General features: G+C 39.4%; 1 protein-coding gene across 3 annotated transcripts in view; it reads right to left on the bottom strand.

The window, feature by feature from the left end:
- Positions 1-4,304: 4,304 nt before the first annotated feature.
- LOC142195039 (heterogeneous nuclear ribonucleoprotein R-like) overlaps positions 4,305-15,308 on the bottom strand; it is a 43,825-nt gene continuing 32,821 nt past the window's right edge. The window contains exons 9-11 of one of the 3 annotated variants that reach the window (XM_075264548.1): positions 14,658-15,202; positions 6,619-6,700; positions 4,305-4,461 (exon numbers count right to left, since the gene is read on the bottom strand). In XM_075264548.1, the coding sequence (XP_075120649.1) occupies positions 6,633-6,700; positions 14,658-15,202 (613 nt within the window). In that variant the 3' untranslated portion in view covers positions 4,305-4,461; positions 6,619-6,632. Of the gene's footprint in view, positions 4,462-4,626; positions 4,639-6,618; positions 6,701-14,657; positions 15,203-15,308 lie in introns of those variants that run through there. The other 2 variants (XM_075264547.1, XM_075264549.1) reach the window with 2 other exon arrangements.

Below are 15,308 nucleotides of genomic sequence, written 5' to 3'. Positions count from 1 at the left end.
AATTGTGAAGCTTCCTTCCCTTGTACTAGCCCACAGTAAAGAGATCCTTTGTTTAGTCCTGTTCCATGGGAATAAATCAAACTGTAAAGTAAATGTAATGGATGTACATGCCTAAACATTAAAGCCAAACTAGGAAATAGGAGAGTCACTGCCTATCAAAGGACATATTAAAAAGTATTCATCTTTATTAGAATATAATTAAAAGATATTGGTACATATACCACTGAAAACCACTGGTCAGAAAGTGTAGGCTAGATCGAGAACGGTTCTGCAAAAAGTCCCAATGGGGGAGTGCCAATGGTGGGGCAGGGGTCAGAAAATTACTTACCATAGACCTCTCTGTTCTTAACACAGACCTCTGATATGTCAGAGTTTATAGTATCCACGCAGTAGGTGTTTCTAACAAGTACTGACTGAGCACCAGTATTCTCCAATGCTAATACAGAGCCAAGTACTGTATTACTGCTGTGGAATACCCATGTCTCTATTCTGCGTCTGCACCATATAACAGCCGAATGGGGAGGGGATTCGTCTGTCCACCTCATTGATATGCTCAGTCATTGCGCATGCTCTTATATGAATATGAAGCAGATGACAGATCTGCCTAGCCAGTATATAGAGGGTTACATTACCTGTAGGTAACTTCCAGCTGTAGTGGTCAGTTAATTGCGAAACTATGCTGAGGGTGTATTAATCGTCTTTACACCCAGCCATTATCCTGTATTTTGGACTTTATATCATATTGAGATCTGGGGGTATCAGGTCCAAACTACATTTAGTACAGGTGCTTGACCCATTTGTAGTGGACTTATTCCAGTACCGATCTCGATATACCATACATTTATTGACCACCATTTTCACTTTAGGAGATTTTAAGGGTTTTCAGTGTTATATGTACCAATATTTTAATTATATTCTAATACTAGCTGGTACCCATGACTTCGTCTGCTGTTATTGTAGAAGTGGCTAAATACAGGGGCGGGTAAGGTTTTAGTAGTGTGTAAAAGGTATGGGATATGAAATGTAGCTTTGTATCTTGTTAGAAGTAGATCCAATGCAAGCATGGTATCGCAACTTACCAGTGTCGTTAGCATGGAGACCTAGGGAAGGTGGATGGATCGTGAAGATGAAACAGCAGTGAGGTGAGGGTGCCGTCGGGGAGTGTGGCGGGTTGGAGAGAGTAGTTCGGGTGCTGCGGCCTGAGGGGCAAAATGGTGGCGTGCTGGAAACACGTTCTGGAGGTGGCTAACATGCACATGCTCCTGCCAACACAATGGAGTGGCTGGGTGGGCGGTGTTGCGGATCGTCAGAGCGGTGGGGGTCGGCAAAGTTGGCTGCTCCGGAGCGTTGAAGAGTTAGCCTCCTGGAGTATTGTTAAGGTGAGGGTGAAAGTGGGAAAGTGTATGTAAATGTGATTGTGTGGGTTTAGGGGCTAGGCTGTAGAGGGCAATATGAATTTTGTGGCTTGCTATGGTCCAAAGTGTGTGAGATTGCAGAGATGGTGGTGTGAGCTTGGCTTTTGTGGAGTTCCTGGGAAAAATGTATATGCGCTATTGTGACAAAAAGTAGCCTATTGCGCAATCCTGTGTAGTAACTATTAGAGATGAGCGAGTACTGTTCGGATCAGCTGATCCGAACAGCACGCACGCATTGAAATGAATGGACGTAGCCGGCACGCGGGGGGGTTAAGCGGCCGGCGTCAAAGCGGAAGTACCAGGTGCTTCCATTCATTTCAATGCGTGAATGCTGTTCGGATCGGCTGATCCGAACAGTACTCGCTCATCTCTAGTAACTATGTTTGTGGAAAATTTGAGCCAAATTGGTGAAATTTTGGTGATTGATGAACAGACATCCAAACACACAAACCCACAAACATCCAAACTCACAAACGTTCACCTTTATAATATTAATAGGATAGATTAATACTTTTAATACATTTTTAATAGGTAGTGGCTCTCCTATTTACTAGTTTGTGACATGGGAATACTGTCACATTGTTTCTATCTCCCACTATATTTATATACACAAATATATACAGTCCTATGAAAAAGTTTGGGCACCCCTATTAATCTTAATCATTTTTTGTTCTAAATATTTTGGTGTTTGCAGCAGCCATTTCAGTTTGATAAATCTAATAACTGATGGACACAGTAATATTTCAGGATTGAAATGAGGTTTATTGTACTAACAGAAAATGTGCAATATGCATTAAACCAAAATTTGACTGGTGCAAAAGTATGGGCACCTCAACAGAAAAGTGACATTAATATTTAGTAGATCCTCCTTTTGCAAAGATAACAGCCTCTAGTCGCCTCCTGTAGCTTTTAATCAGTTCCTGGATCCTGGATGAAGGTATTTTGGACCATTCCTCTTTACAAAACAATTCAAGTTCAGTTAAGTTTGATGGTGGCCGACCATGGACAGCCCGCTTCAGATCATCCCACAGATGTTCAATGATATTCAGGTCTGGGGACTGGGATGGCCATTCCAGAACATTGTAATTGTTCCTCTGCATGAATTCCTGAGTCGATTTGGAGCGGTGTTTTGGATCATTGTCTTGCTGAAATATCCATCCCCGGGGTAACTTCAACTTCGTCACTGATTCTTGAACATTATTCTGAAGAATCTGCTGATACTGAGTGGAATCCATGCGACCCTCAACTTTAACAAGATTCCCGATGCCGGCATTGGCCACACAGCCCCAAAGCATGATGGAACCTCCACCAAATTTTACAGTGGGTAGTATGTGTTTTTCTTGTAATGCTGTTTTTTTTGGACGCCATGCATAATGCCTTTTTGTATGACCAAACAACTCAATCTTTGTTTCATCAGTCCACAGGAACTTCTTCCAAAATGAAGCTGGCTTGTCCAAATGTGCTTCTGCATACCTCAGGCGACTCTGTTTGTGGTGTGCTTGCAGAAACGACTTCTTTCTCATCACTCTCCCATACAGCTTCTCCTTGTGCAAAGTGCGCTGTATTTTTGACCGATGCACAGTGACACCATCTGCAGCAAGATGATGCTGCAGCTCTTTGGAGGTGGTCTGTGGATTGTCCTTGACTGTTCTCACCATTCTTCTTCTCTGCCTTTCTGATATTTTTCTTGGCCTGCAACTTCTGGACTTAACAAGAACTGTCCCTGTGGTCTTCCATTTCCTTACTATGTTCCTCACAGTGGAAACTGACAAGTTAAATCTCTGAGACAACTTTTTGTATCCTTCCCCTGAACAACTATGTTGGACAATCTTTGTTTTCAGATCATTTGAGAGTTGTTTTGAGTAGCCCATGATGCCACTCTTCAGAGGAGATTCAAATAGGAGAACAACTTGCAATTGGCCACCTTAAATACCTTTTCTCATGATTGGATACACCTGGCTATGAAATTCAAAGCTCAGTGAGGTTACAAAACCATTTTTGTGCTTCAGTAAGTCAGTAAAAAGTAGTTAGGAGTATTCAAATCAATAAAATGATAAGGGTGCCCATACTTTTGCACCAGTCAAATTTTGGTTTAATGCATATTGCACATTTTCTGTTAGTACAATAAACCTCATTTCAATCCTGAAATATTACTGTGTCCATCAGTTATTAGATATATCAAACTGAAATGGCTGCTGCAAACACCAAAATATTTAGAACTAAAAATGATTAAGATTAATAGGGGTGCCCAAACTTTTTCATAGGACTGTACATAGGGTTTAAGTCTTTATTTGTGGCCCCAGTATACCAAATATCACTCATTCCAAAAGATAGGTACTGCAGACACTATCCAATCATACTGCTGCAGAGGACATAGGAAACCTGCCAAGAAAAAGCACAGTCCACTGAGAAGGTGCCAGTAATAGACTTTAAAATGTTCTACCCCAGTATGCTGTTTTTTTGTTTGTTTGTTTAATGTAATCTGAGCACTACAGGATGATTAACAGACATCACACACATATAAATATAACTTGTGTGTAGGCTGTTAGAAGCATCATGACTGTGAAAAAATAAACTTAATACCTTTTAATTTAGTACTGCAGGTCTTTTTGGTGCGCTGAGGATATTTCTTCACCCTTAAATACTTCACAGTCCCCTGCTCCAAGGGATCAGTAAAATCTGTTGCAGACTCCAGGCTGTAAATTCCAGTTTTGACTCAGAACAGAGAGGGGGACAAACAATTTCATTTGTGAGTGACATACCTGCAGTCCTGGATCAAAAGTAATTTTTCACAGTGGTGCTGTTACAATCAACCAACACAAAAGTATGTACATTTTCATCAGACAAAACTTAAGAGTTCTATAAAAACGTGAGCCAAAGCTTCTCATTTTTAAAGACAATTCTACTAAAAATTCACTTTGAGGTTTTAGAGATTATAGGACTTACCAAGGATTGATGCCAGCTAGATTTAGAGTGGAATCTTTTCACCAAGTCAAAAGAAATGTTCTCTTCACCTGCGGTAATGGACCAGTCACATCCTAAAAGTCTAAAAGTGACAAGTTCTGCATAACCCAGAAGAGCCTTACAAGCTTGCTTTTAAGAAACTCATTCTTAAGCAGACACTAAAAGATAGCAAGGCGAGTCCACAATAACCCTACTTTCTCATGGAAAGAGAAGGCAACTGTGATTGAGCAAACTAAAAAAGGTCACAGTGACTTGAATTCTGGACGAATTTAAAGAATTTAGAAAAAATCACTAGGGTTGGTACTCAGCTGCAGGCAAGAAGGAGACCGAATGTTCAAATTCACACCATGCTTCTGAAGCTATTACAAGAAACTTTTGTATAGATCATTATTAGCTAGGTGATAAAAATTGGGTGAAGACCTGAAAGTTCCTTATCCTGCAATGTAATACTGTCAACTAAATATAGCCAACTTGATTCCATAAATAAATATATATAATTCTTAATAGTGTTCAGAATGGATATATATATTTTAACATTTTCAATTGGTGTTCCACGTACTTTACTGCATTCTGATCTTCAATGGTATATTCAATGCTCTTAGTCGCAACAAATTAATACTAGGACGACTTCACAAAAGCAGCGCCCAAACTGCTCAGGTCTTTTTCTTCTGCATTCCCATTCACTACTAATATTAAGATAATACTCTAAAATGTTGTTCTAAAACCTGGGCAGTGGCGTAACTACCACAGAGGCAGCTGCCATAGGGCCCGGGCCATTAGGGGGCCAGGAGACAGCCACTACCAGTGCGTTTTTTGTTTTTTTTTAACAGGCTGTTACAGGCCCTATTCACTTGCGGATCCTGGCTGGGCCTGGATCGGCAAGTGACACCGCGGGCCCCACAAAGGCTATCATTATACTCGGGATCTTTGCACGAGTATAATGATCGGCGGACCGGGAGCGGTAAGGGAACATAAAAAACACTGTTACTTACCTCTCCACGATCCTGCCAGGCCTCTGTCCTACTTGTCTGACGTCTCTGACGTCACATGAACCCGGCCTGCTTCCCGAGTCATGTGATGTCCGACATCATAGAAGAGGGCCGACAGCGGTCAAGACTGCGTAGGAGCCGGGGGACAGGTAAGTAACAGTACTTTTTTTTATGTTTTTCTTCCCCCGGGTCTCCGGTTATTATACTCTGGGGTCTGAAAAGACCCCAGAGTATAATAATTGTTTATGGGTGTCCACTATGGGCTGTAATACTGTCTACAGGGGCCACTATGGGGGATAATACTGTGTGCAGGGGCCACTATGGGGGATAATACTGTATGGAGGAGCCACTATGGGGGGGTAATACTGTATGGAGGGGCCACTATGGGGGATAATACTGTATGGAAGGGCCACTATGGGGGATAATACTGTGTGCAGGGGCCACTATGGGGGATACTAGTATGTGCAGGGGACACTATGGGCTATAATACAGTGTGCAGGGGACACTATGGGCTATAATACAGTGTGCAGGGGACACTATGGGCTATAATACAGTGTGCAGGGGACACTATGGGCTATAATACAGTGTGCAGGGGACACTGGGGCATAATACTGTGTGCAGGGCTTACTAAGGGACATAATAGAGTGCGGAGGGGGGGGGGGGGGTCGATCGAGGTCTTCAGCGTCGGGGGCATGTCAAAAGTTCGCCACGGGGCCCCGCCATTCCTAGTTACGCCACTGAACCTGGGAATGGGGAATGTTTAGGGACAGAGCAAACTGGCTGCATATGTCGTTTCCAGAGACCTACACTAAGTTACTCATCTTAATTTTAAATACTGTAAATCACAAAGTTTGTTAAAAACTGATGATCAAGGTGTAAAAAAGCAGAAATCTGATTTTTTTTTTTTTTTAAATAAATAGCAGGCATAGTTTAGGACTGCAAAGCATGGATAGTTTTGAATTGTGCTTACAACATCTCGTATGGAAAGCAAGGATAAGGGCACCAGTTTTAGTTAGTGACTTATGAACATCAAAAACGTATTTTCTAGTTTGTAAGCTTGGTTTTATCATCATATTTGATCTTCTTGGACTAATATAATAGAGCCATTATAATGAGGTTCAGGCCACTGTGCTGTGAATGGGCCTTTAAAAAAAAGCAAAAAGCTTACAACAGGCATAAGCAGGAAAGACTATATTAGTATAAGAACAAAGTTTAGTGTCTAAACACATTTATGAACAAAAAGGTCTTACCAAGTAATCCAAAGCTAATCTTCACTGACAATGTAGCTTAGCAAACCCTCATTCATAGCATGTCTGGGCAGAGCAGATTCTCCTGATAGTTAGGTAAAAGAATCAGTTAATACATATAAATCTTGCATTTCCAACTGTTCAGTATTTTTATATTAGGCAAAATGTGGATGCTTTGATACTAAAAGTAGCAGAAGTCTCAACTGTCAAGGAGCAACAAATTAAAACCACACTGGAGAATTCTTTGCAGTGTATTAAAAATATAGATCTAAAAACTGATGACAAATTTAACTTTGTTTACACTGCTGGCAGGATAAATGGGGCTACTAAAAATGAATGGATCCATATCCAGTTTGTGTTTTCTGTATAGGTGTAATAGGGACAAAGTATAAAGAGGAAAACTATGCAGACTTTCTGTGTGAAAAGCACTGCAGAAAAAACAGTTATGAGTTTGATCAGTTTGATATGCATGTTATTTTTGTAGAAAAACAACTTTGCAGTCTTATGCAAATTAGGCAATTGTATGGGGGCGGGTCATACACATAATAAGAGGTATGTCGTCTATTTTGGTAATGTTCTCTATAATGCGGGGGTAGCAGTTGAATATGCTTGGGGGTGGTGATAGACTGCTTTTAAATACAAAAGCTATTTTTTTGTAGCAGTTTTCCATTTTGTTGACACATCCTAACAGTCAGCTAAAATTGCAAATACCCTCCTGAAATGGTCTCTCTTTTTTTTTTTTTTTTTTTAACTGTAAATTTTGAATTTATGGCTTATATAACTATTACTGGCACAGGTGTCTTTTAACCCTTTAGCGATCTAATCCCTCTGCATTCCTGTCTACATAACTTTTTACCCTTTATTTCAATGTAACTTTAAGAGACCTTATATTTTGTGGGTACATAAGACATTTTGATTTATTTTTGAGAGGTGACAACATAAGAAAAAAAAAAATCAATTCTGGCATTTGAATTTTTAATGATTATGGTGTTAATCATATAGAACAAACAACATATTAATTGTAGATTTAGGGATAGTTATAGATGTGGTGACAAAAGTTTTTTTTTTTTTCATTAACAAGCTTGAAGAAAAGAAATCAAATTTTTTACTTTTTTCTGTAAAATCGACTTATATGCTACAGTCAGCATTGACTGCAGCATATAAATGGTTAAATGGCAAGTATGCTTCTGATTGATAAAGGTGGTGGGTGATATAAATTAACATCCATGGCACACTGGTTAAAGTGAAAGTGCCAGTATAATTACCTCAGTTTAACAAGTGTTCTCTCTAAGAGTAGCAGCACACGATCTTGTTTCATCCGTGAAAAACAGTCCGTGTGTCAGCCAGATTTACCGGCTTGAACTTCATGCTGGGACTCCTAGCAGTATAGTCATCTATGATGCTAGTAGTCCCTGCCTCCTAGCGGCATACTGTCCCATATCAGTTACAGTACATCACTGTGAGGAAGGACTCCTGAGCATATTGATATACAGGTTTGTGGGAAAAGATTCAGTACAACCTGTCATTTATCCATTTCTCTGATCTTTCTACTCTTAGAAGGAGTAATTCAGAACATTGAGTGATACGAATATTGAATGACAGTTTTCTTTGTATACTCAGTCAGATGGGAGGCTCGAATTCACCCACTGGACTCCATTACTCCTAAGTATTGAAGGAATGGTGCAAAAAAAATTGACAAGTTACATAGTTTTGTGTGTGGCGGGGGGGGGGGATTAGTATAGCAATCTGTTCAGCTCCTCCTGCTCTGTAAAGTGCCATATTTAGAGAAGGTGTTTAAAATAGATTGGAAAAAAAGTATAACTCATTTGTTGCACTATTATGCACATAAGAGTCTTTCCAAACCGTGTGTTCAGTATACTTTTACTGGAGGAGTCAGGAATGCTCCCAATGTATACCTTAAATGAACTTACAGGCCCCCATTATACTGGTAGGTCTACAGGTTGCAGGTTTACGTATACAGGTTTTTAATCAGTGTTATAATCTGGGTTTCCATTTTATAAATATACATTTGCTATTTCATATACAGTACGACATAATTTAAAATACCAACTTAAAAAACAAAAACAGTAGAATGCATTTCTTTAAAGCTGTTCAAATTGGACCACCTGGGACCCCAACAGAAAACAGCTATTCTATGTAGTGGCCATATCAGGTTACTGCAGATCAGCTCCCATTTATTGAATGAGAGCCAAGTTGCAGTGACTCCGTTCTACACAGAAATGAGCTGTCGGTTTCTTGCGCCATCCTCAGTATCAACTACTGAAAAGAGCTTATCCTTTTCAGCCTTAAAAAAATCCTTGAGGTTGGTGCCCAACGTTGCGATAACTGTACTTTACTGTCAGAGAGGGTGTTCCTTATCACCTAGTGATGATGCTAAGCTGTGTAGAACAACCCCCAGTACTAGTCTATGGACGAGTACTGTCAGATAGGGGCGTTCCTCACAGCTTAGCATCATGGCTGGGCGGTAAGGAACGCCCCTTCTCACAGTACAGTGCTGTAGACGAGTACTGTCAGGAGGGGCGTTTGCACAACAGCTAGACTGTTAGGAACACTCTTCTGACAGTGGACAGAGATCAGTAATGGCACCAATATTTCCAGTTCTGGGGCATATGACGGGAAAGCCGACAGAGCGCTGAATTCAGCGCACTGGCAGCTTTCTAGCGGTATATAAAACCACATATGTCCGAGGAAATTAAAGGTCCTAAATTGTAGACTTCACTATCCTTTCCTTTCCCCATATCTATCTATCAGATGTAGGTTAGTACACTAGGGAAACCCATGTGTCACTTGGATTAGCCATCAATTCTCTACAGTAGGAACATCCACATCAGAGCCTACAGTAATGCATCCTGGGATCTAATAATGCAAACCCCTACATTAAGAATTTTGTTTTTTTTCAATGAATTCATAATTTGGGCCAAAAGATAAAAAGATAAAAGAATTTAAAATGCAAAATAAAAGTGTGTTGCTAGTGCAGTCCAAGGACCTTCTATACAAGAAAATTTGAAAGAAAAATTAAATATTTGGTTTAATGAAATTTTCCAGGAAATCTATGAACACTTTCTTCCTCCAGGGATTTTAGGAGTCAAAACTAGTGGTTTCGGGTTGGTTCTAACCCCAGTTCACGTGGTCAGAACCAGCATCTTGCTAAGTCTCCTCCTTCCTCTCCAGTGTTCTCAGCTAAGTTATCTGTTCTATGGGGCTGGCAGACTAGATTATAGTAAAGCCACAGGAGAGGAGGTGGGGGCAACATGCGAGTTGGGTGCTGGTACCAATCAAGTGACCCAAGATCAAAACCAATCCAGAACCCCTAGATTTTGCTCCTAAACACCCCAGAGGAATCAACAGTTCACATATTCCCTGTGGTAGGGTAGTTTAAGGTGTGTTGTTTTCATATAGGTCTTTTTTTACAGTCACAAAATTAGATCTATACAATAAAACCTAAATTCTATAAAGTTAAACAAAGGTTACATACACAAAAAAATAAAACAGAATTAAAAAACATTCAAGTGGTATACAGATCATACGTTCTACTCTGACAGCTAATATATAATACTCTAAAATAGTGCACAAAATATAGGGAAAAAGGTCTTTCACATTTTTTGCAATACTTTGAAGGGATTAATAAATCATTTTTTTTTACAAGTCACATTTTTGATAATTTCATTTGCCCCTTGAAGTATAAGAAAACAATTTAAATACAATAAATACACTTTTTTTGGAGGCTTTATGTCCACTTCAAAATTAAGACAGAAGTAGATAGCAGTTCAATTGATTGGTTTTCAAAACAATTTCAAAAAGATAAATATCATTTGATTCAGTTTCAAGAATAAAATCACTTTATTTGCAAAAGGAAATTGCACGATGAAAATTTAGATGAAAGATTCTCGATGTAGATCTTGAAATAAGAATCCACGTTCAGTATAGTTTTGAGATCGGTAAGGTGGCTTTGTGTCCTCTGCTTAGACCTGTTTGGAATATGATTTTGGTTTCCATACAGAATAAAAGAAGACATAATTGTTTTTTTTTTGTTTGTTTTTTATTGTGACTGCTTTAAATGAGTGATCAAATAAAATTTGAAATCTGAATTGTCAAACTGAAAAGTACAGCTAGTTTTGTTGAAGATACTGATACCAACTTTAAAACTCAGTAAGCTAAAATACATTCGTTGACTGGTTTTAATAAGGCAAGAGAATCAATTTCTATAGAATTTCCCCTACATTTAAATATTAGAATTTTCATAAGCTGTCAAAGGGTCTGTACCATAATCAACACTAATCACCTATCCACAGTTGATAAATATCTGATCACTGAGGCTTCGGATGTGACTTGCACTGATTGTGAGATTGGACCCCCTTTCTCCCATTTGAGTGGGGCAGCATCCATTCAAAGTCTATGGGACATGATAGAACTGGCCAAGTGCTGTACCATACTCTCTCCATCAGTCCTATAGACCTTGAATAGAGCAGCAGTTTGCATTTGAGTTGCTGCTCCATTTAAAGAGGACCTTTCACCTCCTGGGGTACATGCGGTGTAATACATCGCTAGAAAGCAGACAGTGCACTGAATTCAATCGGATTTCCCATTCTGTGCCCCCGGTGAAGAGATATCGGTGCTGGTACCGTAGCTCTTCACTGTCAGAAGGGCGTTTCTGACAGTCAGTCAGGAACGCCCTTCCTCACAGCAGCATCTATAGTGCTGTACTGATAGAGGGGGTGTTGCTTACTGCCCAGCGATGACGCCGAGCGGTGAGGAATGCCCTCCAACCCCCCCCCCCCCCCCAGTACTAGTCTACGGATAAGAACTAGCAGGAGGGGGAGGCGTTTCTCACCGCTCTCACAGTACAGCGCAATAGAGACCCTTCTGATAGTGAAGAGCTATGGTACCGGCACCAACAACTCTTCACCGGGGGCACAGAACGTGAAAGCCGAATTCAGCGCAGTGACTGCTTTCTAGCAGTGTATTACACCACATGTACCCCAAATAGTGAAAGGTCCTCTTTAAATGAGAGACGTGGCATCTTTGTTTTTGTGATCAGTGAGGGTCACAGCAATCAGACATTTTTTTTACCTATCCTGTGGTGGAAAGTCTTGGTTATGGAGAAACCTATTAAATCACATTACGGGAAATATAACGTCACACAATTAAAAGTAGCATTTCAGCTTGTGGTGTTCATTTACAACAATTTGTTAACAATTTGTTTATACAGGCAGTGCAAGACAAAAGTGGTAAAAAATTTAAAAGCGTCATTCCTCCATAATTCATTTTATCAGCTAATAGCAGCAATATTGATTGTGGATGATATGGCTTCAAGGGCTTGTAATATGCAATTTGGCTTACAGTACTAAGACCAAGAACACGGACTTAGATGCTATGAGTTGAAAACCCACTACCTTTCATCTTGGGAACAGACAAAAAAGATTTGGCGATAAAAGGGGTAGAAGACTGAGACTTCCAAAATCCAAAACACTGTTCTCAGTTAGCTTCAGATTAACTTGAAATATTGGGCATTACATGCAATACATTTGTTTGCAAAGTTATATTTTAGGGTCAGGGGACAATCGTACACATCAGGGAAAGTGTTTGCCTACATAGGCAGTACGGAGACTTACAAGTCATTCCTGCTCCTCTAGGGATTCTGGGTAAAAAATATGCAAATCTATTCTCCAGGATGTAATTAGGAGAAGAGTGCACTCTGTACGCCACCCTATAGAGGGCAGCATCCTTAACATCCTGAACGACTCAGTTATAAAGTCTTTTAATCATAATGTGGATTTAATTGGCAAATCAGTATTTCTGTCCCAAAAGGAATAGCTGGGAATCTGTTCCTTTTGGGACAGAAATACTAATTTGGCAATTAAATACACATTATGATTAAAAGACTTTATAACTGAGTCGTTCATGATGTTAAGGATGCTGCCCTCTATAGGGTGGCGTACAGAGTGCACTCTTCTGCTAATTACATCCTGGAGAATAGATTTGCATATTTTTTACCGAGTTATATTTTAGCGATCCTTTGTCTATTACATAGAAAATGACTTTTTATAAACACGTCAAATAGAGGTAGAATGGAAATACTGGAATGAATGCCTTTTTATCATTTCAATTTAATAAATCAGGAAACAACATTTTAAAGGTCTAGCAGAGAAGTCCTCAGAGTACAGTATTTTTTATTTTATTTTTTTTTTAAATATCAATAGTTTTCGACCAGCAGATTTTCAACTAAACAATTTCATATAATTTGCATGTAGATCTCCAGTCTGCTAACAGTTAAGTCATTTACAAGTATATGACAGGTTCAAAAACACCAATAAATTCTTAGGGTCACTGTAAATAAGACAATCAGGATTAAGCATTGATAAAATGCCTGTCCTTGTAGTTTTATTTACACAATACCATATTCCATAACTGCTTTTGGGAACACTAAATGTGTAGCTGAGAACCATGTTTGTGGCAGCAAGTTGTCCCCCTTTGGCTTTAACTTGGAGATCTTTGGATTTCCAAGCTGTGTCAAGTCTCTTATGGAAATCATGAACACATTAAATAAAAATCTACAGAGCACCTCGGGCCCCTCTGCATTGTAGCGGTTGTGAGGGTCTCGGCTCATGGATCATCACCAATGACAACTAACATGTCTCAGTGGCATGTCAGAAGCATGAACCTTTGCTTTCAGAAAGAATCAAAATATAGTGTACAGTAACTCCAGCTTGTACAATTTTCATTCATCTTTTATTAGTGTTACCTGATGTAAATAATTCATTATAATCACTATTCAGCCGTATAAATTCAAGCTCAAATAAACAAGCAATGCCTGTAGAAAAGCGAAATGGCAATTTAAAGCCACCCCAAATGAAGAAGCAATCCTAGATCATGAGACATGCACAGGTAAGCTAAAGCATTATACCAATTAGAAGTACAAGATCGATTTTTTTAGGACCTTATATTATCCACTTTCAGCTGCCTCTTATCTTTTACAATTTCTTTTGCGACACAGATTTGATCACTCACATATGCAGTCCAGTCTTTAATTGTCTTTGTTTCAAGAATCACAACTCAGAATTTTTTTTTTCTTTTTCTCTTTTTAATAGGATACAACCAAGTTTTGAAAAGGATGAGGTTGTTTGCAGTAGAATTTTGTTTTAATTTTATTGTAATTTTTTTTTGTCAATAGTTTTATTGAAATTGCACATGAACAAGTAAACGGGAATACAGTCACAGAACATATTGCAGAGGCTTCAAAAGCCAAAGCGAAACAATTTGGTAGGGCATTTTTTTCCCTTCCAAAAAATGTGAAATTATAACAATAAAAATACAAATTAACTACGTCTAGAAAGTCAAAACAGCAAATACACAAAATCCTAAAATGTTTAATTAGAAAGACAACCTTTAAAATTACTAAAGACTTCAATACTGTTTACATTTATGTACAACATAACTCTACTGCAGATACTTCAAAAGTAAAAGGAAACATAAGCAGAAATGCTGCATTCCTGCACAAATCGTTTTGTCCTCCCCTAAGATCTCCTATACATAAAAAAAAAAATAATAAAAACAATAGTATCTGCCAGTCATTGTTAGTGACAAAAACATAAAACAAAATAACTACAAAGGGCAGAGAAACCAGAACATCACAATCTAGAAGCAAGAAACAAAAACCAAAATGGCAACTTTTGGAACATAAAGGAACCATTGGAACTAAAGCGGTATAAAAACAGAATTCCCATTAAGCTTGGTTTTCGGCATGGCTTAAAGGCTAAGTGAATTCCAACATAAACTCCAATTACTGTACCAGGACATAATTAGACCACACCAATGGTAAAAGAAAAGAAGAACGCTATTTACAATATAGTGAAGAAATAAGTACAAATTACAGGAAATGGATACTGAAGCCTGCGTGTAAGTGTATGTAAGTGTAGGCATTTGAAAAATCAGACTTTCTAATTGTTGCCTTTCCTACTTCCATTGCTGACCGTATGAATCCTGATAAAACTCTTGGTTGTCATTACTGTAACCATAGTTACCAGTATAATCACCGCCTTGCTGCAATGGCTGTTGCGCTATAGGCTGCGTTCCCCAATTCTGCTGATTGTTGGTCTGACGACGTTTGGAGTCTGGCTGGCTGTACCCATCTGCCTTTCTTTTTCCACCAACATTCCCACCTCTACTTCCACGGTTACCACGTGAGTTGCGACCTCGTTGGGGCTGCTGTGATGGCCCACCTCGTCCACCTCTGGATCCTCTAGGAGGGCCCATGGGAGAACCTCTTGGTACATAACTGGAGCGCCCTCCACGCTGAGGAGGAGCTGATCTGCCTCTAGGTGGTGGAGGCCCGCCTCTGCCACCTCTTCCTCCTCGCCCACGCACAGGGTATGCATCATCATACCCATAGTATGGATCATCGTAGCCACCACGGTAGTCATGATAATCATATGAGTAATAATCATCATAGTAATCTTCATAGCCATAATAATCTTGCGGATATGAATAGCCACCTCTGCCTCCACGGCCCCTGCCTCTGCCTAGAGGCGGCATACGAGGAGGGGGATAATAGTAATAATCATCATACCTAAGAACATAAACGGAGTATAAGCAAGTGCACTGTCAAAGTATCAGTTTAAAAATATATTTTAAACAGACCTGGTTATGAACATTAAAAATAATTATTCTTAATT

The sequence above is a fragment of the Leptodactylus fuscus genome, chromosome 2 (assembly GCF_031893055.1).
Source record: "Leptodactylus fuscus isolate aLepFus1 chromosome 2, aLepFus1.hap2, whole genome shotgun sequence".
Taxonomy (NCBI): domain Eukaryota; kingdom Metazoa; phylum Chordata; class Amphibia; order Anura; family Leptodactylidae; genus Leptodactylus; species Leptodactylus fuscus.
Note: the sequence above shows the minus strand (reverse complement) of the source record. Positions and strands in the feature narration are given on the sequence as shown.